The sequence below is a fragment of the Salarias fasciatus genome, chromosome 5 (assembly GCF_902148845.1).
Source record: "Salarias fasciatus chromosome 5, fSalaFa1.1, whole genome shotgun sequence".
Lineage (NCBI taxonomy): Eukaryota > Metazoa > Chordata > Actinopteri > Blenniiformes > Blenniidae > Salarias > Salarias fasciatus.
In genome coordinates this window covers 16574827-16598112 of record NC_043749.1, presented here as the reverse complement: position 1 = coordinate 16598112, position 23286 = coordinate 16574827, and the positions used below count along the sequence as shown (strand labels likewise).

The window sequence follows — 23286 nt, the reverse complement described above, 5'->3', positions numbered from 1 at the left end:
CAAGCCACAGGAGCAGCCAGCAATTGCTCAAAACTTCCACATTAAAAAGAGAGGAGGAAAAAAGGGAGAGAGGAGAGGGAGGAGAAAAAAAAGAAGAAGAAGAAGAAGAAGTGAGCAGGGAAGGGAAGAGGGTGAAGAGAGAGAAAAGAGAGAGGTTCCAGCGGTGGCGGCGGTGGTGTTGGTATGCCTTCCAGCAGACGAACCACAAGGCTCCCATGGGACCTTCGAGGCAAAGAGGAGAGCGGGAGAGGAGGGAGGGAGGGAGGGGAGGAGGATGAGGGGAGGAAGAGGAAAGGAAGAATGAAAAGAAAAGGAAGAGGATGAAGGGGGAAGTGAAGGGAAAGGAGCTGGAGAAGTGAGCAGGAGGAGGAGGAGGAGACGGGGGGGGCGATTGATCAGGGAGATAATAAATGAGAACCAGAACGGGGGGAGAGAGGAATGACAGCGGAAAGAAAACGAGAGAAAGACACAGAGTTGACAAATTCATGGGGCCCACCACACCCTGGCACAAATATGGGCCTCAGAACACGAACGCTCACCCCTGGAGTGGAAGGAAAAACCATAGGCGGTAAAAAACACACATTTTATGTACTGTAAAAGGAACTGGCTCGCTGAACATTGTACACCATTCATCTTCCTCCAGCCTTTTCATCTTCACTCGGACCCAAACTTAACAACAGCATGGTCCTGGTGCAGCTCTGGCATACTTTGAGAGCTGCTGCCAAAGAATCCCTGACAGAAAATTACTGAGGCCGACAAGAGAACTACCCCCTCTTGTGGTCAGATTTAAAAAGAAACATTATGAGGAGGAGAGATCTTACTTTAGGACAGGAGCATCTGTTGTTTTTGTCCAGGAGAAAATAAAAGAAAAAAAATTCAACTTTGTGACCTCAGCCAAGTTCAGGCCACTGAAAGAAACGAAGGCCAACACATCTGTTTGCACTCCGAGTCCCTTCTTCTCACCGTCGGAGGTGGCGACACATGAACTGCAGCGTGTCGTGGTTCGGAGGAGGCATGTTCAGCACCAGACACTTCAGGCGATCCACTTTATCCATGTAGTCTGACATCTCTGCAACACACACACACACACACACACACACACACACAGCGAGAGACGTGTCATCTGCATATTCAACAGCAAGTTGGGATGTAGGAGAAGGGGTAGGATTAAACACGCTTTGCTTCTTCCTACTCCTTTTCAGACAAGATTAGTGTGTGAGTGGGTTCATGTGCACTACGGCAGAGGGGAGATGGGTCCATTTACACGTGAACTGTATATATAGCTGTCTTTATATGTGAAGATGTGAAAAAAAATGTTATGATCTACATGTTTGAAAGAAATGATGATGATCATCATGTTATCATTTGAATTTCATTTCATGCTCTTTATTTGCATTGAAGAACTGATTTACATATCAGCTCACTGATAACACATGCAAAATCTCATCTGATACCAGTATCCCATATCCCCACTGAGATTTGATGAACTGAACTGGTGATCACTTAAAGTGGGGAAAAAAACAAAAAATAAAACACAAAAAAACCCAAAAAACCCTCACATTCACTATCAGTATTTTTAGATCTTATATCAAGTATTCAAACAACTTTCTCTTGTCTTTAAGGAGACACTAAAGATATGATAAAAATGCGAGATCACACGATTCAAATGGTTTTAGTAGAGTGACGAAGTATGCTGATAAGATGAATTTAATTACTAAATCAGTTAATTTATCAGTAAAGTGAACTCACCACCGCGCAGCAACTTGATTTGCTGTAGCTATATATTGTGCTGTTTGCATGTTTTCTCCAGAGTTTCCTTCCAAACTCTAAAAACACGCATTTGAAGCTAATCAATACCTATATCAGATTTGCTGTGAGTGATTGTCTGGACTGGGATCTGTTGGAAACAGCAGTGTAGACGATGGATGGACTTCACAGTGTGGTAGGAATGTATCACTCTGATGGGTCGTCGTATTAATAACACTAATTGTCATTTTTATGATGGTGTGATTTAAAGACCCTGTAAAAACAAGCAGCTTATTCTACTAAATACACACAAAACATACACACTTCCAGTGTTGGTAAAGAAATAGAAAATATATCTATCCTCATTCCAAAAACAAATATTAATGTGACTTGGGTTTTTCGTCTCCCAATTTGTTTTTTTTTTTTGGTGTGAAATAAAATTTATTAACCCAATAATAGTTTCTATTGTGTTGCACGCATGAATCTGTGAAATTACATTGTGTGAAAATGAAAACATTGCCAGACTATTGCACTGTATGCACATAATAATTCATCAATCCTAATTTTTGATAATTCTTCCTCATCTTTTCATTATCATTCCTTGTTGTCTTTTTCTTTTTCCTCATTTTCTCCTTTGTCATGTTATTTTCTTCCTCTTCTTTGTATTTCTTCATTTTCATTGTCACCTTTTGTTCTGGTACTTTTTTTCTTCCTCCTGCATCATTGTCTTTTTCATCATCTTCTTCTTTTTCATCAAGAAAAAATGCCTTAACATAAAAAAAGACTGTACTGCATTCCTGCACTGTCTGTGAATATATAATCACTAACAATAGATATTTAATTTTTCTATTGTTGTCGTCATCATGTTGTTCTTTTTGAGCTTGTTTTTATTTTATTTTTCATGTTCTTTGACTTTTCTCAATGTTCCTTTTCATTTTCCTCTTCTTCCTCTTCTTCTTCAAACCATCGTCTTCTTCGTGGTCAGGATTGTTTCCATTGTCTTCCTCCATGTCACATTGATCTTTATTGCTTCAGTCATCTTCATCGCTGTGTTGTATTTCTTCCCTTCTCGGTCATTATCTTCGCATTCTTCTTTTGATTACTATTTTTACGATCATTACGATTATTTTGAAATCTGTCTATCATAGAACTCTAAAATCACACAGCTTAGCAGAAACAGACGATGCATTTTTGTTCCAAAAGAAAGAAAAAACTTAGGCTTTTTCTCTGTATGAAAAAAAAAAAAAAGAAAATCTAATCTAAACTATATATTTGTGGCTTGTTTCTCAAAAAGACGTACATCAGTGAGGATAAATGAGGTGCCAGAGAAAGAAGTTGTAAAGAAGTGAAATATGATTTGTTGGCTTCAGCGTTTTCATGGTATTTGCACACAAGACGCAACAGAAAAAAAAAGTGTTTTCCTTAAAATGACGGTGTAACAATTCAAGCGTGATTTAAATATACTTGTACAGACGGAGGATTATAGGATGGAAAGAAAGGCTCCGCTGAAATGTAAAGATCAACACAGCTCAATAAATTCCACAGTTTGTCAGTATATAATTATTGTCTCGCTTTGGAGTCCATGCTTTTCTTGGGGATGTGTTGTTTTCCTTTATTGTTCGAGCAAATCTTTAATTATAGACATGTGGTGCTGTGCGCAAGTTTTAGGCAGGTGTGGAAAATGCTGCCACGTTAGAAAGCTGTCTGGAGATGAAAGACGGTCAGAATATACTGACTTCAAGAGTCCTCCTGTTCTCCCATTAGCGCTAATCAACAACATCACTTCTGAACACGTCTTTTTCACAGAGATTCTTCCTTTACAGCATTTTTTTTAATGTATTGCAGATGCAGGCAGGATACAGGAGACAGGCTGTATTGGAAGAAAATAATCCGCTGTGGCTACCAGAGTGCTGAAATGCCTGGAAATTGCATGGATACACATGCTCGCACACACACACAAACACACACACAGCAAAAAAAGCATAAGGCCCATGTAAAAGAAATATTGCACCATGTGATGCCAACGAGAAAATACCTGTTCGGCTCCACTTTCACTCTGCAGCTATAACAAACAACAATAATCTCAATCACAGCCGACGCCATTCACTACCTGAGGGCATTAAGATGAACTGAGAGTGCTGGGAGTTATGGTGAGGATCCCACAAAGTCCGGAGTTTGTTTGGGATTAATTTTGAGCTGCAGATTACAAACAGAAGATCTGTCTTTAGCGCTGAAAGAACACTTGAACAACCTTCCTCTAAATGTCATTCGAAATCTGCCTGAAACGATGAACTGACGCTGCTGCAGTGATGCTGTTGCAGCGGATGGCCACAAGAAGCCCTGATTTCTCATCTGTTTGAATTATGTTGAGTGATAGAAGTTAACTTTGAACACCTCTAATCTGCAACATTTTGTCATACTTGCCTCATACTTTAGCAGAGATTCAACTGTCTGGGACTGTGTGGTGTTAGTATTGGAGTTCAGGCCTGGAGGCCTTTCAGTGAAGAGTTTGCATGTTCTCTCTGTGCATATGTGGGTTTTCCTTAGTTTACTCCTCTTTCCTCTGTCTTTAGGTTTTTGTTAATTCTACTTGAGGTTCAAAAATCTACTTCGTGTTGTGTTTTCCTGTCTTGTCTTTTTATGTGGAGATGAAAAACTTTGAAAAAACTTACAGAACAATGCAGTCTATTTTGACATAGAATACTGATTCCAATCTAGGATTAAAAATTATATACTGGAAGAAAACACAATATTTACACATTTTTGGAGTCTTGAAAACAATACAACTGAGGAAATATAGTGATTTTTTTTTTCTTTCTAAATGTGTTACCTGCTCAAAAGAACATAAGATTTGAAAACTTGTGTCCCAGTAATGTGTCGAACATCACAATTTAAATTTTTTTTTTACTGTTTAAAATGATTGTGGTTTCATGTGTTTTACCCATAAATAATTAGAGAGTAAATTCTTATGGAAGTGTTTCAGATTCAGGCTAAACTGATGTAGATTATCAATTCATCCATCTTCTGTATCATTTCATGCAGCTCTGGGTTGAGGTGTGCTGGAGCTGAAGGCAGAGAACATCCTCTGCGGGTCAAGATTTTAATAAATACACACAGTCACACACACACATTCACACAGCTAATTCACTCAAGTGCTTCAAATGTTTTTTGGACTGTCAACTGAAAACAAAAAAATGCATAATTTATCAACTTAAAGTTGTTTTAAAAGTAGCACAAGATATTTCCACATGTGTCATGTCAGAAATTTCATCCACTTTTTTAAACTGATGTAGTTTTATGCTTCATAGATGCTTCATAGGCAGCTGATGCGGTGCATTTGATCGAACATATTGAGCTTCGGTCTGTATGAAATGACTCACTTATGTAAATCTGACATGTGGTGAAAGCGGTCACTCACTGATCGTCTCCACGATGTCGGTGAAGAAACCGAAGGGCACCAGGGGCTCGGGGAGCTCGCGGAAAAAAAGTTTCAAAGCTCCCGTGATGACATGGATGTCCTCCCACTCGCTCTCGTCCAAATTCAGCTTCTCCTCTGAGACGCGGGAGGAGGGAGGGAGGGAGGGAGGGAGGGAGGGGAAGTGGGAGGGAGGCAGAAAAGAGGGGAACAGACCGGGCGAGAGGAAGAGAATGAAAGACGGGGGAATATAGAACAGAAAAGACGGGGAGTTTCAGAGTTTAAATAGCGGAGTTACAGTCATGGCATCATTTAGCATAAGCAGAGCATGAATTCACTTCAGCGCTGAGGCGTGACATGAAGGCTCGTAGCTGCAGGAGGGAGATAGAGGTGCTCTGTGGAAAGTACACAAACAGGCGCACAAAATCACACACAAGCACTTGTGAGGATAAGGCACACTTCTTTTAAACACGGGCCTGACTAAAGCTCCTCAAATTGGATCATAAGAGCTGAAATGCAGGGGTTTAATTTGAACATCAATGAGGTCAATGTTCATCTCGCATCTCACGATGGGGAAACATCAGTCAGTGAGCTGCCGCTGCCGCTGCTGCGGGATGAGAGCGCGCCCACAGGAAGCCGATTCGGCCACTTGGTGGCAGCCGCGGACCGTGCCGGCTCCCGCTGTACAACCTGCTGCATGTTATTACATCAGAAAACTTAAAGCGCAGAAGCCTAAGGGACACACATACATTGAGCAAATGGCAGCACACAGAAGAAGAAGAAGACGAAGAAGAAGAAGAAAAAGGAACGTGGCGGCTCGGCTCCGCATGTCAGTCTGAGGGTGGCGATTTTTTGGGGGGGTTCCTTTAACTGAGGTGTTCACATTATGCAATGCATGATGCAGAAAAACAAGCAGGTTCGGGCGAAGACGTGAAGGCGGCTGTTTCAGCCTCTCATCTGCCGGAGTCTACCTTGTACCAACTCCGCCGGGAACATGTAGCGGCCGTCAGTAGTCACCGCTCGCTCTGCAAAAACCAACAAGTAGCTCAGTGGGCTTTCTGATGCCTCATCACAGGGATGATGTGAGGCGGCGGGGGGAGCGCAGCGAGCGTGAGCGGCGCTCTCTGCTTTAACGACGGCGTCCAAAATGGCACCAAGTGGCGGAGGAAACAAGATCTGCCTCCACCTGTCACACTCTTCTCTCCTTTTTATTTCATCAGAGACAAAACAACCAACAATCATCATTATTACCCCCCCCCCCCCCACCCCCCCTCTGTCTCCTCCTTCCCCCCTCCTTCATCCTCACCGTGGTTCACCAGAAACCGTAGCTTCTGGATCACTGCCAGGTTTCCAGACACTCTGTAGATTCCGTCAGCATCCAGTCCTGAAAGGCAGCACAGAGAGCGGGTCAGACCAGGGGGGATCTCCACTGCCCTGTAGGAAGAAACTCCAATTTACCCGTCACATCTGCCTTTATTTACAATTTAATGAGGGTTAGAAATGGCTTCTTCAGATTTTAAGGCAGTCTGAGATGATTTCATTGTTTTGTTTTTTTGGTCACAGCAGTCACATTTTCTGCAAATCAATAATTCAGTGAGTGAGCCTGGGAAGTTTGTTACTCTGCCTAAGTGCCCAAAGACGTGTGAGCAAAGTGGAGCGTGAGAGCAATTTGCCACTCGAGGCAACCTCAAAAAATGAGTAAAAAAACTGATATGAATGATCATGTGTCCCTATAAATACCCTCCTCCCTCTGAACTCAGGCCTTCTCTAAACGATGGAGGAAAACGTCCCTCCTTCCAGGAGCTGATGCCAAATTTCACTGTTATTCTAAGTTTCATGTTGCACAATTTTTCTCATTGCAAATATTTATCTGCTCGCAACAATCTGTTGATTTCATACGGTTAAGTAAATCTTTGTAGCTTGTTTTCCAATTGCACTTCCTGGAATCACATTTGTAGCAATTTCAGTAATGAAATGTGTGATTTTACAAAAATAATAATAGCTTTAACCTCCTCCTGTTTGATTTTAACATGTTTTTTTCTGCTTCTAAACAACTAAAGGACTAGCACAAAAAGTTACGCTGGCATCAACCCGATCTTGCAATTTATAACAAGGAACTTACCAGTATATGAATAAATATGCCGGTAAATATCATCTGAGACCACTAGATGGTGCTGTAAGCAACAAAATGCTGTAATATCACCAAAAAACTCAAAAAATCTAACTAAAAACATGCAGCAGAAAGAAAATTCTGAGTTTGTGGGAAACTGTGTTGAAGAACAAAATGAAGAAGGATAACTGTGAGCTAAAAGTGCAATGGAACAAATTCTTGATGGAACAGTAGAATCCAGCGAGCGAGCGGTTAACTTTTCACTTATTGCTGCTTGAAGCACATGGAAAGTTTTTAATGATTCTAAAAATTTCAAATAACAAGGTTTGTGATAATGGTTTGTGAAAGACACCAGGACCACAAAACACCATTAAAGTATCAGAAAGGGTTAATCAGGAAAGCAGTCGAGGCCTGAAACACCTCAAAACGTGAAGCAGCTGCTTACCAACAAATATTCAGATACACATCTAGATCAGACGTGACTAATTTCTCTGTTGCATTTTCACACCAAACTATTTATTAAAATTAGGATTATTCCAGAAACCCAATCAAGCATAAACGAAAGAAATTAACTGGATATGGGAAAAGATGTTTTTCTAATTCAAAGATTATTGGTTCATTTTTTGTTTTGTTTTTTTTAACTCATTTGTGACAGAAAAAGTCAGATTTTTTGAAAAAATGTTAAGTAAACCAATATTTTTCTCTTCTTTGTGTAACATACAGATGTACAGTCTCTATCCTCTGGCATTTGGGAAAGCAATGTAATGGTTTCCAGAAAAAAAAAAAACGGAATCAAAACAGCATCTCCTACTTTGTTCAAAGTTTGTGCCACAGACTTAAACAACTTGACGTTTAACTACAATTCTCCAGACATATTTAATTCATCAAACCCATGTAGTTAAGGACTTAAAACACTTCTTTTCCTATTTCGTGTTAAATATTTATTGATGCATTGTTTCTAAACAACTCAATTTTCTCTCATTTAGACATCTCTCTGGCTGGCAGCTGTCACGAGCTTCTCTCTGACTCGCAGGCTGCGCTCTGTCGGGCAATCACAAACATTTTTCATTAAATTGGGGTTTGATGATTTATGCCACAGAGTTGCGAGACCGACGAGCTCCGAGCTGCTGTCAAGCGAGGCTGAAAACAGGGTGTTGTTGAGGGCCGGTCCTCATGAGTCCGCTTTGAGCTGAGGATCACGCTAGCGGGAGGCGCGCTTTGCGGCGACCGTACCTCTCCTCTCCACAGCCTCGGTACAAAGTCTGACGAAGCGAGGGATGGTGCTCTTCTCCCGCTCGCAGAGCATCTCCAGACGACAGCCAAACACCTGATCTGAAGAGCGATGACAGACAGACACAAACACACTTTTCATGTCTGTTTAGAGGGGTTTTTTTTTCTACTCAGAAAACTGCACACACTTTCTTTTTCTTTTTTTCTTTTTTTTTTCACTGAGACATGATGTAAGAGCCTCAAGCTGAAGTTAATCTACTGATAAGTTTTGTGTTCACTTAGGGAGAAAACCTCCATGTTTGGCTCAGCTCCCAGCAGACATGTAAGCTCACACTTGATGATGCAACACAAGCTGTACTGTATAGACTATAGGGTGAAGCGTGTGCACGCCTTTTGTCCACAGTATGCGTTTGTTATACAGCTGTGTGATGAACCAGAGGAAGTCGATACATTCTCTCAGAAGATGTGTGTGGTTTAGCTATTATGGATCCAAATGTCGATCACTCTGCCTCTATGAAATGATACAGCAAAGGCAGGAATCAGGCAGCGGCGGCCTTCAGGTGAGCTTTAGTCCAGAGGCTGTCACAGCCTACAAGCTCCAGGTGTTTATTGACCCCTGCATAGATGAGATGCTTTTTTTTGTTGTTTTCTCCAGCTGCTCTGGAGTCTCCCCTCCATCCAAACACACGCCGCTGAGATTAATTGATGACTTTAAATTGAGCAGATGTGTTATTATGAGTGTGTGATTATTTGTGACTCTGGACTCTGTGTTCACCCTGTGAAGGACTGCCCAGTGTGTGCCTGACTATTAGTTCATTTTGTACTGGAACTGAGTCCAGCAGCCTGTGAGAGTGAACTGGAAGAAGCAGTACAGAAAAGGGATGGATGGAAGGATTAGGTATAGATACAACTGATTTTTCAGCCAACTTTTTCTCCCTGGTTTATTCTGCAAAGCCACTTGCCACTCTGAATGGGTGAATATGACTAACAGCGTAAAGTGCTTTAGATCTGCTGAAGCTGAAGTGGAATGGATTTAAAAGAACAAAGAATCCTCCAAAACAAGTCTTTGCTCTCGTGTGTGTGTGTTTGTTTTTTTTCCCCAACACTATGAGGAGAGATTACAGCCGCGCAGTCTCTTGCATGTTATCAGGTGTTTAAAGGTTTCAGATTTTCTTCATTAAATCAGGTTTTAGACTTTATTTTATGTTTGTTCTAGAAATAAGTGTGCTTTGAATTTCTCCCGCTTGGAACGGCGCATGTTTAGCGCGCCTCGCCGCTTCATCACACATGCTTCACATAAATGTGTCGTCATGAAACTCAGCAGAGGCCCGATAACTAGTGGTTCATTTGAAGCAGATGTGTTGTAGCAGGGAGACACATAAAACACGTAGTGATTCTGCATGGGCGCATGTGTGGATGCAAAAACTCACGGATTATTTGAGCGTTTAAGAGCGATGAATAAATGATGCTTTGTTAGTAGCATGAGAAACTTTATCACTTAAAAGTCCTTATGAAACAAACGAGGAGTATTGCGCGGCACGCTCACAGCGAGATGTGGCATCACTGCAGGATAAACGTTGAGGTTTCCTGCCTGCCATCATAACTTTGATGCAGTTCCACTAAAATGGCAAAACTTCACAAAAAAAGTCCTGCGGACAGTTTCTGCTGCAAGAGCACAGTCTTGTAATATTAACAGCTCAGCGATAGAGAACATGCACTTCCGCGATTCGCCCCGTATACTGCTGAATAAAGGATACTTTCATTTAAATAAGTCTCCAACTTCAAAAGGAAATCACACCTTTAATGAGGCCCTTCTCCTGCAGGGCCTGCAGAGGAGGTCTCTTCAAGATCAGCTTCTTCAGCCGGGTCTTCACTCTCTTCCTCTCCGTGTTTTCCAGGTTGGACGACGAGCGAGGGACTGCGGAGGGAGGAGAGGAGGGGGCGGAGGAGAGGGAGGACAAGGAGGAGGAGGTCAGTGCGGGGCGCTCGGCCGCGGGGCGGAAGAGAAGATGAGACGGGATGGTGGTGAGGATGAAGAGCGGGAGGGCCGGGCGGCGGCGGAGGTGAGACAGGACGGACGGGGGGATTATCTGCCACGGGGGCTGAGTGAAAATGTAAGTGGGCTGGATGGAGGAGATGATGGAGGACAGGATGGAGGGATGCAAGAAGCCTGTGTGGAAGTTTAGAAAAGAGAGTGACAATGATGGCGAGAGAGTAAGCCGGACAGGAAGGGTGGGGGGGCGGCAGTTCGCGATGGACGCGTAAACGAAGGACGGAGCGACGTCGATGAGCGAGATGCCGACTTACGGGATGTTCGTCTCTCGTCGTCATCGCTGTGGTCCAGCAGCTCCACGCTGCCCGCTCTCCTCAGAGAGTACAGGAGGACGTTGTCCAGAGGGTTTTCGCGGTCCTGGAAGACAAGCAGATTCACCTACAGATCTGATCTGGAATTAGCTGTCAGGTTCTTCTTCCTTCTGTTAAAGGGCGTGCCTCAAGGTGCCATATTAGGGTCGCTGCCGTTCAAAATGTGCATTAAAAACTCCTGTTATAATTTTGTGACAATGTTGAGTCCTGTCTGAGAAAAATGAGTATTTGTGTTTAGACAGTCGCCTCCCAGGGTTCAAATAATTAAATAGGTTGAATACTTGAGCATTGCGATCAGTGAGAACTTGTCTTTTAACAGCTGATCACCACAACGTTTTCAGCCTTATTAGATTTTGGAGATCTGCTAGCTAGCTGTCCATCCTCATTGTTTTCCTTGTTTTAAAATTGTTTTGATTGATTAGCCCGCCATATGACAATAACACCTTTCTATCACATTAAATTTCCACTACTGAATCTCTTCTTACAGCTCGCGTTTATTGCATGGGTTTTACTGATCGATGATTCTAGATATTTTACTGTGCTTTGCTTTTTGTTGCTTTAATTGTAAAATAATTCCCACTATTGTTTAAAAAAGTTATCATTAGGCTCCACATAAGGCATGTTGGAGCCAAGAAACCTCTAAAACCTGCAGGCAGCAGGTCTTAAAGATCAGGTCTGAACGGCACAGTTGCAGCAGATCATCATGGAGGCTTCAGATCAGATCAGCATGTTTCTGGAAACAATGATGCTTCCATACTGAGATCAATTAATACCATGCATTTCACTACCCAACGGCCCGGAGCACGATCCTATGTGCTCTCGTCAACTGGATATTTCAAATGTGTTTCTAACAATACTGAGAGGCTGAATTTTCAATGCAGACAATCCACACAGAGCGAACACTTTTGAACAACACAGATTTCCAGATCACTCAAGTTTTCCGTTGGATCTCGGTGTCTCAAGAGCGGCTTATTTCGGGTAAATAAAAAACATTGCTGAAGGATGGAGGGGGTAGAGAAAAGAACATTTTGAGTCCTCTAATTGGAGGAGGGAAAGCTCTTCTGATTTCAGTGAGAAAATGTGATGCAGAGCAACTGATATTTAACTGGCTGCAGTTAGCCAGCTGCACAAAAACTGATGGATGAAGGACCCCCCCCCCCCCCCCCCCCTCCACCCCATTTAGAAAGATAATTTGACTTTATAGCATCATGTTACAATTAAAACACAAATCTGTTTATTGTTAGCTTTCTTGCAAAGAGCAGGTTAGACTTCAAAAGTAAACTGAGAAGAAGTCTGTACATAATAAAAAACAGCAGCGGATTTAAAAATGTCATCTTCAAAGAACATTATTTTATCCAAACCATTGTAGTCACTAATAGGGAAGTGGTAAATGGAAAGTACTCCATCCTCTCTCTCTGTGTGTGTGTGTGTGTGTGTGTGTGTGTGTGTGTGTGTGTGTGTGTGTGTGTGTGTGTGTGTGTGTGTGTGTGTGTGTGTGTGTGTGTGTGTGTGTGTGTGTGTGTGTGTGTGTGTGCGTCTCACCAGCCTGTCGATGACGTTCTGGATGGTGGTGTACCACTCTCTGATGAGGGAGTCTGTCTCCGACTGCAGCAGGAATTCATTGCCTGTCACCGTCCTCAGCTAAAACACACATTTTCAGATCATTTCAGTCCCTCGAGATTTCATCACCGTGCGTTTTGTCGATATTTTATTCTTTCTTGTGGTTGTAGTTTGCAGTGATGCTGACTTGTTCTGGAAGCGGCCAAAATAATGTAAACACCTGTTTTGTCCCATTAACAAAAAAGTTGTTATTTCAAATGTAATAAATAAAAAACTAAACTACAAATACAATGATGATGTGAAATTGGCATAAATATCAGACACGCTTCATAATGTAATGCAGTGCAGCAACACCTGTCAATATCACAACCACAAAAACCATACAGTTGAATCAAAACAAAAATTTGAGGCAAAACGACTCGACGAGATCACATTACATTCTACTTCCTTGGGTCTGTTTTAAATCCACGTCATTGAAAGTTGGCAGGTATAAACTTCCCTCTTCTGTGGGGAACTCCTAGCTGCACGTAACCTGACACATTTCTTTAGAAAATCAATTTTTGCTGCTTCCTCTGTGAGTGTGGGTCAGTGAAGACTGACCAGGATTCAGAAAGCTTTCCACTCTCACTTCCCTCACTGAGAGCACAAAGGAAATGTGCACTTAGTTGTTTTCTGTTAACTCACAATCTAGTAATTGACAGTTATTGGTCAATTACTCACAGTTATTCTGCGATAAATGGTGATATTGTGTTGAAATTGCTCATAGATTAAAGGAACACCGAGATGACTGGGGATGGATGTTCTCTTATCTTCTCTTACCTTAAAGACGTTCTTCTTGCTGGACAGCTCGTTGGTCCAGTGCAGCTTTGCTCCTCTTAAATCCACGCTGCTCTCAGGTCGACTGTTTCCTGGTTTCTTCAAATGAAAAAAAAAAAAAAAACACAACAAATCTGTTAGAATTCAAGTGTGACCAACCATTTCTTGATGACCATTTTAAAATTGACGAACACGGTGAGCATCCATTGGTCTTCTTTCCTGTTAAGCCCACATGTGGTCATGTGGTAGTATGGAGAACCAACAAGCTCAGACATCCCTACATCCCATGACTATCTCCAGACGGGACCCCAAATTGCTCCAAAAACCAAACAAGAGGTCTATTCTCACCAGCTGGTCCTTCCTCCCCCTGGTTTCCTGGTAATCTTCCAATACAAACAACTTGGGGTTGTCCTAATCAGATGCCTGAACCTCCTCACAGATTCCTCTCGGTTCTCACCAGGAGGGCTAAAAAGTCGCCCATGTTTCTGATATTAAGAATTGTGCAACATGCAGCAATGATACTAGAGTTTATTTTTATATATCCATGTCAGAAAGGTATTTGTGCGCTGCAGAAAACAAGAGACTCAGTGACTAAAGTCTTACCCAGCTGGAGGGTGTCTGTGATTTAGGGTCCTTGAAGAAAACCAGACTGTTCCCCACCAACACCACCCAGGAGGGACTCCAGTTCTTCCTGCAATCCATCAAGCACAATGCATATTTCCCCCATTTTTTTTTTCACCTGGATTCAAATAAAGTGTATAATTAGTTTCACGTGTCTTTGATGAAAGTAACCTCACCTCAGTTTCTTGCCTCCTTCTGCGATTTTGGTCTTGTTCAACAGACCTGCTTTCTCCAGCTCCTAAAAACCACACCAAGCACGAATTACGACAGGCAGTAATCAGTGAAATCTGTGATGTCCGAATGACGGGATCACTGAAGAAGAGCCGGGGATCGCTGGAGTAAAAAAGACTATGTAAGGACAAGTTGAAGTGTTCACAGTAAAGTAGCACAGAGGGCTTTTCCTCTGTGTAATGCACTGCATCCTGAGCAAACCCATTTAACTCCACTGTTGCATCATTCAGAAAATAGCAGGAGGGGAACTGCTCTAAAATCTCCCACTGCGGTATGGCCCCGTTTAAGGTGCGAGGGAACTGAATTAATGCTAACGACGGAGTTAGGAGTGTTGAGTACAGTATATGAAGACAGTGAGGAACAAACTGACGCAAAGTAGAGCTGACGGCGGTTTTATAAGAAAGAGAGGCGGCCTGTCTCGTCATATAAACACTCCTGGATTTTTCTTTTCTTTTTTTTCTGCAGTAGAATATCTTTTTTTCAGAAAAACTTTAAAGAAAAGTTTAAAAACTGAACTGATTTCCACAGAAAAGGACACATCCTAGATTCGTAGTACATATCAACAAGAAAATACCAGCTTATTCTAAATGTGATGATTCTGTCAAAAGATAGCAATATTCTTTCAAAACATTTGCAAATCAGACTAAACTCCCATAAGGCATTGCTTCTGAAAGTGGGTAGGAGTGGGTGGGTTTGTCAAGAAATGAGGGCGTTGAAGGGAATTTCTTTTTGTCCCAGGAGGATCATTTCTGAGAAAACATCATGATGAGAAGGAATCAGTTGAGGGTAAAACTGCCAATTACTTTCTTAAAACAGTTTTATGTTGAATTTGCTATAACTTTTAAGTTATCAAAGAATCCCCATTGTAAAGAGATACATTGAAATGCTAAAATAAATGTTTAAGTGTAACAACAGATGCAGCCTTCCATCCTCAGGTGGAACAATTTTTTACTCTAACGTCCAAACTGAAGCCTGAAGGGGATCAAGCCTTTTTATTATAATTATCATTAGGAAAATGTGCAGATAGTATAAATACATACATACTGACCACGCTGCACTTTGATATGACATTTTTCTGCAGAAAAACCAAACTAAAACACCAGTTTTTCATGAGCCTACAGGAACTACTAACAGAAGGATCTCATCAGTCCACATCAGCCGGTGATTCATCTAAAGAAACTTTTTCACAACACGATTAGTATTTTCTCACCGGCGTGCAGCCGTCGCTGTCTGGAGAGCTTTCAGGAGACGGAGGCTCCACGACGATGTTGGTCACATTGCAGGAGTAATCCGTGCGCGGCTGGACCAGCTGGAAAAATACAAGAGGGCATCAAGGAGGGCATCGCCTGCTCCGTTCAGCGGTCTGTGCATGCAGATGTCCAGTGTGTGTCGAGCAGCACGTCTCTGTGGAGGTCTGCTCACCTTCCCTCCTCTTTGTGTGTGTGGGGGTGCGTGTGCATGTGTGTGCACGTTCTGCGGGTGAATACCTTGCCATTGTCAGGCAGGATCATGGACTGCGAGTGGCTGAGCTGCTGCTTGGCGTCATGCACGTGTGCGGCGTTACAGCTCTGGGAGCCGGTGTGACTGAACGCCATGGTGCTCAGGGTGTCGGAGGAGACGGCGCGCTGCATGCTCTTCAGGGTCAAATGGTGGGGTGTGGGTCAAAGAAAAAAAAAAAGGGGGGGGGGGGGGGGAATTTAATGTGCATGAATGTAAAAATAGATACATGCTTCTGTTGGACACAGGCTGACTGTGTGAACTGATAAAGTTTCCTGAATGAAATGCAAGCAATGTTGGAGAAAGAGCCCTTCTTTTATCTCATAGTTTCTGCAGATTCCAGCGCTGAGTTCATATTTCTGCCTGGAGAAACCAGTGTGTGCTGAGCAGAAATGTCTAAATAATTAAAATCCCAAACCAGTAACGGTAAAGAGCAACATAAAGGCCAAGGCCTTTTCAAAGCGTGCAGTTTTCCACTATATTTATTTATTTCCTGTGCAACACAGAACAAATACGAGAAACTTTTAACATGATAAATTACCCCAACTTCTTGTCTTGTCATATAACTTCATACACATGCTGAGTTAAGCATGGCTTACGCACCCGGCACTGTTGTGTCTTCTATCCTTGTCCATATTTGCACAAATATGATCGCCTTTGCATTAAAATTAAGGACAAAAAGCCTTTGAATGGGGCAGACACCATGGAAATGGAGATATAATAATCTTTAAATTACCACGGCTCTAAATAGTGCAAATAAATAAGAGTAGATTATGAAAGGTTTCAATGTCATTTTTTTGCTGAAAGTTTGTAAGACAAATCAACTTCCTGGTTAAAAATACAATGAAACATAAAAAAAAACATTATCTATTGATGGCACAATTTTTTTTCGATAATTTTGTCTGAATGACAAATGCAACTCCATAAATATCATAATTTAACTCAATTTTAGCTTTGTTTGTGTCCAAATTTCCAGAAAGATGCAAAATGATCATCACTGCCTCTCTTCAGACCAACATTTGCATTTGTTAACATTTAGCTTGACGCTTTCCAAAACACAAATTCTGCAGCTATCAGTCTGCAGGTTTTCATAATTTTAGCTTCCAGCTTCCAGCTTTCTAGCTGTAAGAAAAGCTATCTTTCATTTAATTTTATTTCCTCACCCTATCAAATAAACCAGGAACACCAATTACTCCTATTAAAAAAGTTTTCCTGATAAATACCGAATATTGACCTTCTGATTGAATGATTTTGGCTTGTAGGTTATATATCTGACACCCCTACGTCACAATAACCAAGCTTTGCGAAATGCAAAATACTCTAAAATAACAATTCAAGCATAAGTGTGCCACAGCTGGAGCAGCAAATGCTCACTTGCATAATCATGCAATGTCACATTTCACAGTTTGAACATCATTGTGTGAGCTGCACAGTGCGTCCATCGCCTTGGCAAAACTCCTTTATCAAGTTCTCCAACCTACTTGCAGTTTTCTCTGAACACTGGCACTGAGAAACTCACCACTGTGACAGAGTGCAGAAATAGTGACTGATGAACTACAGTATGTGCATAAGGGTTGCAGTGTCCCGGTGCTCCACATGCAAAATATTTACCCTTGCAGGCTCATGCATCTGCATACACAAGTGTGCATGACTGAACACGTCTGCAAAAAAAACAACTGACACAACTTTCATGCAGCAGAAGCCATAATTAAGTACCCAATCTCTGTAACCCAGTTTGAACAATCAGACTAAATATCCCTCCTAATGTTTGCCATCTCTTCATGCAAGGAGGATTAGCACTGAGAGCCAAATCTACTCCTTTGCTAAGAGGAGGCCTTTAAAAGGGCTTTAAACCAAGCGCACCCACACCCCACTGTGATGCAACATGTTGCAGTAGGAACTGCTTGGGTAACAGTCTTTCTTTTTACACCATGAGTTGCTATTTCGCCACCTTAATATGCATAAACGCTGATCTCTGAGAATCTAAAGAGCATAGCTGGCACGACTTTAATGTATTCTACAGTAATACAGTCAGGGTGCAGTTTTTGCAAATCTAACAACTTGGGTTCATTGATTTTCATGAGGAAAATACCCCCCATCAAAAAGCCCCTTTTGGCGCTGACAAAACACTTAGGAATACCTTCACAGCGAGGCATACACACATACACACACACACACACACACACACACGCACTAAAAAAACTGGGTGTCACCTGAAGACTTTTTGTCAAAGAAGCACAAGCAAGTCATTCTTTTCTTTACATCTATATATTCACGCCTGTGCAATAAGAAAATACTGGATGCACGCAAGACATGAAGCAGGATTGAGTCTTATGCAGCAAAACAAAGTCAACATGGCAGGAAAAGTCACCAAAGTTCTGCCATTCTGTTACGCAAATTCTGATAGAGTATGCAGAATTGATAAAAGGTGCTTTTATTTCAGTGCTTGACGTTTTTTTTTTTTTTTTTTGGGGGGGGGGAGGTGATAGTCAAGGTGAAAAAGCATTAGATGCCCTGTGGTGATGAAAGAGTGCGGCGGGTAGAGACGAGGGTTACCTGTTTCATCTGCCAGCCGTCGTCGGTATTCCTCTGGTGGCTCCCGAAGAGAAAATCAGGCGACAACTGAAGAGAAAGAGAGGAAAGAAAAGAGGATAAAATGACAAAGGAGACAGGTGAAGAGTTCCAATATCTGTTACTCCTGATAAAACAAAATACTTCCGCATTTTCCACCTAACTGACCTTTAATGAAGGTGACAAGAGAAGTGGTCATTTTCAGAGTTTTGACTGTTTTTACTCTGATCCACAGCAGAAGCTAAACGGACTGATTTCACACCCGCGTGAAAAAAAAACAGGACGCTGGCATGTTTCTGACGAAGCGAACTCACACAGCAGCAGCGAAAACTATTGCTCAGCCAAATAAAGCTGCTCTCTTCAAAAACTGCGACGGCACTGAAACGCAGCATCACACAACCGTCGCCAACGAGAGGCTCAGTAAAAGTGAAACCTCCATTGTGTCGTATTCATTTGAAGTTAAGTCTGATCCACGCTAAAAAACGACTGATAGTTTCTGTATAACGATGAAATGAATCACATTCATATATCAAACAACGCAATAATAAAGTTCAACTCACGGCGTATGTGTTCATTATGAAGAGTCGCCAAATCGTAAAATCCAGGTAGAATTTCGCTTCTGAGAGCAGTCAGTCGAGTTTAGGTTCTCAGCCGTTTGTCTGGGGTTTTTTTTTTCTTTTTTTTTTTTTTTTATGTCATGTCCGTTTGTCTTTTTTTGGTCTGAGTGCAAAAGTGCAAAAACCATTCATCCCTCCAAGCTGCCACAGCTTGTCTCTACTTCCCCATTCTAGACACAAGCTGACTTTATCAGCGTGTGCGATCGTGCTCACGTACCGCAGCTCAGTCAGGAGGGTGTGTTATCAACTGCACAAACACAACAGGAGTTTTCGAACGTCCCCACATTTACCATTTTCCATTTTACATTAACCACCGTCCAACGTTTTCATCTGTGCAAAAGCTGCGTCCTGAGGAAAAACTGCAAGATGCACTCAGATTCTCTATTTCAGCATAACAATGATACATAAGTATGAGTAAACTGGAGTCACAACACACTTCTTAACAAAACAAATGCATGAACAACCTGCTATAAATCATACAACTTCCACCTGAACGCGGGCGTGACAGGTGCAAAAACCACGCAGAGCAGTTCAACCAAAGTGGGACAGTAAACAAGAGAAAAGGTCAACGACACTAAAGATATCATAAAAATGTCAATAATGACAAACAAGATTCAAACGAGAAGTCAGAGATGAACCTGAATGATTAAAGCGATGGACATCTAGAAAATGATGATGAATGATGTCGATTACACGAGAGTCGAACTCTTTCCCCAGGGTTAGCACATTACAGCCGACCACAATCTGCACAATTAAAAAAATCTAAATATGTAGTCTGAAATGTTCACAATCAAACATTTATTCTAAAACAATCTGTGGATTTCTATAAAATTATTCCATCTTGAAACAGCAAAGGTTAAATTCTCTCAGATTAAATTCTCAGTATTTGCTCTAAAGCCAAGTGTTATGTCACGATATGTTCTCTTTTCAAAAAAACAAACAGCAGAAAATGCTCCAAACCTGAGGACTGGTTCACAATTTAAATATAAGCATCAACATGAACGTTCAACTGAAGAAAAAGTTTGGAATTTTTGCTCTTTTTATTGGTAAACTAATCATTTGTCACATGAATTTCACTGTATCTGTATCACCTCACTACATTTAACACTTTTACTCTGAATTTGTGACACTCTGTTTTGTTCTTAAAGCCATTCTATAAGAATTCATTCCTGTCTCTACTTTCCTCACTCACCACTCCCTCTGTTTATGTGTTTATGTTGCGTCAACCTGAACCTTTTTCTTTAGGGTCTGTTTGTCAATCTATTTCTTAACGCTTTATCAATTATGATTTCTTTGAATTGTGCAACAAAAATCATGCTCGATTGACTTGCTTCTGTCAAATATGCAAAATTTTTAAATTAAAACACTTTTTTTTTTCTTGTCAAAATAAAGTTAAAAAAAAAAAAAAAGTATAAACTGGGATAAAAACCCTGCTGGTATTACACTTGGGCCTCTGAGCCGTTTCCAAAGGCAGAAATCAACCTGCACAGAACAACATGAAAGAAAAGGTAGATGTCAAAGTGGAAAACGTTAAAGCGAAAAATAAAACATGGACTATCGGCTGCCCTGGGCTGCTGACAAGGAAAATGGGCCACTTGGGATTTAACACCTGGATCCAAAACCCAAGCGGCATTCCACATGCATTATAAATAAATATACCGCGGTTCGGTTCCTGTTTGCTAATACATGTACCTCAGAATAAATAGTGACACATATAGGTCAACAGAATGCATCTCGCACTGACTTGACGAGGGGAATCACTGCTTTGATCATGCGGGTATTTTTTTGATGAGCAACATTAAATTTGAAACACTGATGCAACGTTGAGGCAATGCAACCTTGAGATGCAAAATGCTTATCTCTAGCAATCTGGATCACGGCGCTCGCGCGGCTTCGCCGCGTCGGTGTCGTCACCGATCGGCCGGACGGGTCAATTTCTGGGGCGCCGTTGCCGAAACCCGCTAATCTCAACGTCTGAACCGGCAGAGGTGCTTCCTGGTTTGACATGAGCATTAAGAGAGTTCTTCACAGGACGGCTCATGATTATCAAAGGGGGTTGATGAAAGGACATTTAAAAACTTTAAAACCTTCAAGTGTAAATAAGCAAACTTATCTGTACTTACATACACACAATAAGAACTATTTCAAAATAAGCACAATGTCACATTTTTCACAACTGTTTTGCATAAAATCATCTACAAATGATTCCCATCAAAATGAGTTGAACAACATAGAAAAATGCAAGATTTTTCATAATTTTAAGCTCTTTCCTGGGAGAGTAACAGCCACACACATTTAAATCTTTAATCTAAACTTAAATAAGTGGCATCGACGTTTTGCTGGTTCAAATCCCACTGCAGGGGGTCCCTGAGCAAGACCCTTTAAAACCCCCCAAAACGCTCAATGGACGTTTCACCACAACTGGGATGAGATGAATGCAGTGACACATTCCCCACTGGAGTTGAATAAAGCTTTAATCTAATCTATAGCGAGGTTATAATGAGGTTTGCAAAGTAGGTGAAATAATTGATACGCTGGGAGTTTTCACCGTGACACATCTGCAAGGTCTGCGAGAGTTTAAAGGCAGCTTCAGTCAAAGGTTTATATTTAGAAATGTTTTGCCCTGTTTAGCATTTAAAACACTCCCAGCTCCCTCTGTCAGCCACTAATGGCTCCTGCTCATCTGCAGCAGGTCGCGAGGCATTAGCTTGTTATTAAAGCGGAGGATGAGCCCGACAGAGACGTCCTCAGAGGGGGTGGGGGGGTTGGGGGGGGGGGGGGGGGGGGGGGGGGGGGGGGGGGGGGGTGTAGGTCAGAGGGGCAGTTAATAAATCAACAGAAAGGGCAACTGAGCTGGGCAGTAAACGGCGGGGCAGCTCGACTCGGCTGCACTCAGCACTTCTGCCTGCTTGAAAATGGAGCGCGGCGCCGGCCTGGACGTGGGTGCAGGTGCACTGTGGTGACAGATGGAGACTTCATATGAATACATTCATAGAAAACAGGCAAAGGATCTGTGTGTGTGTGTGTGTCTGTGTGTGTGTGTGTGTGTGCGTATTTGGCTCACTGAGGTCTGGCCTGTATGTGTGAAGATATCAAAGCACAGTGATTTGCACTTTAAATATGTGACATTACATCTGTTAACCCTCCTTTAATACTGATTTTCACTCAGGAAAGAGCAGGAAGTTTAGAATATTAAAAGTTATTGACACTTGGAGGAAAATCTTATGAACGACAGTATGACAGTAAAACCAAATGACTTTGACACACACACACAGCTTTGAAAAGGTGCGCAGCGAGCTCACTGAGCTGTATCTTCATTGGAAGAGGGAGTCTTCACTCCAGTAATTTTACTTACTCTGACATAGTTTTAATATAGAAACCTTCATCCTTCCACAAGTCAACATATCAATATTATCTACTTTGTCCACAAAGTATTTAACTGGACATACGGTATCATACCTATGTTCTGCCATGCTCAATTCATAAATGTTCATTTTCCTTCTACAGTGTAAAAATACAAGTTTTCAATTCACACAGGGTTTCTGCAGAAATCATCTAGTCAAATTGAATGCCTTTTCATGTCATTTTAATGCTGCACTGTCATTTTTTTTAAGAAAAATTCCACAGGTTTGCATTTTTGTAAAATATGTTTTTATATGAAAAGGTCACGGCCAGTAACATTTGTCGCAACGGTTCCTCACATTTACATGGATGTACATGTATGTGGGATATAGCTGGGCCGTTAACGGCGAAAACGTGCTGCGTTATCGCGAGACTCTTATCCCGCGAGAAAAAAAAAACGTTGCCGTTAATCTATGCATTTCAAAGTTTCAAAGTAAGGCACAAACTGAAATCAGGAGCGCAAATATGACAAAAATGAAAATGAAACTTAAATTACATGTTTTGCTGGTGCAACGTTTCGGCCCGCTGGGTCTTTTTCAGGCGCTGAAAACACGCATTTCCCTTCAACACACAATCTGTTTTAATGAAGGTAAGTAAGGTTAGGCTGCTTTCTGTGTCTGAGGCTCAGAGATAGAAGGAAGTTTGAGGAAGTGGCCTCATAAGAAACTTACATTTTTCATCTGCTCTGCTCTTGGTGGTTGTGTTTGTGTGTGTGTGTGTGTGTGTGTGTGTGTGTGTGTGTGTGTGTGTGTGTGTGTGTGTGTGTGTGTGTGTGTTTGTGTTGGGGGGGGACAATCTTGGTAAAGACTTGGTATTAGAAGCTATTATAAATCATATTTGATGAATTGTAAAATTATTATGTAACACACACATTTCGAATGGCCTCGGCAGACTTCAAATGAGCCATTTTAATCGCGATTAACTCCAGGATTGGAGTGCAATTAATCGGAATTAAGAAATTTAATCGTTGCCCAGCTCTAATGTGTGATCATAGTTCATAATTATGATACTTTTACTGTTATATATTGTTGAATATTTTTCTTCAGAACTAAAGAAATATTTTTTCATGCCACTGAGAATCAAATTTTAAGCTTGAACCAACGTCG

The 23286-nt window shown here is 41.6% G+C and overlaps 1 protein-coding gene across 3 annotated transcripts in view; it reads right to left on the bottom strand.

Annotated features, from left to right (window-relative positions):
- Positions 1-23286, bottom strand: part of arhgap9 (Rho GTPase activating protein 9) — a 54188-nt gene that overhangs the window by 4032 nt on the left and 26870 nt on the right. The window contains exons 7-20 of one of the 3 annotated variants that reach the window (XM_030091353.1): positions 18147-18212; positions 15581-15727; positions 15304-15402; positions 14039-14100; positions 13845-13932; positions 13245-13340; positions 12408-12506; positions 10809-10911; positions 10300-10419; positions 8505-8603; positions 6468-6545; positions 6133-6186; positions 5165-5299; positions 964-1069 (exon numbers count right to left, since the gene is read on the bottom strand). In XM_030091353.1, the coding sequence (XP_029947213.1) occupies positions 964-1069; positions 5165-5299; positions 6133-6186; positions 6468-6545; positions 8505-8603; positions 10300-10419; positions 10809-10911; positions 12408-12506; positions 13245-13340; positions 13845-13932; positions 14039-14100; positions 15304-15402; positions 15581-15727; positions 18147-18212 (1352 nt within the window). The remainder of the gene's footprint in view (positions 1-963; positions 1070-5164; positions 5300-6132; positions 6187-6467; positions 6546-8504; positions 8604-10299; positions 10420-10808; positions 10912-12407; positions 12507-13244; positions 13341-13844; positions 13933-14038; positions 14101-15303; positions 15403-15580; positions 15728-18146; positions 18213-23286) is intronic. The other 2 variants (XM_030091354.1, XM_030091355.1) reach the window with 2 other exon arrangements.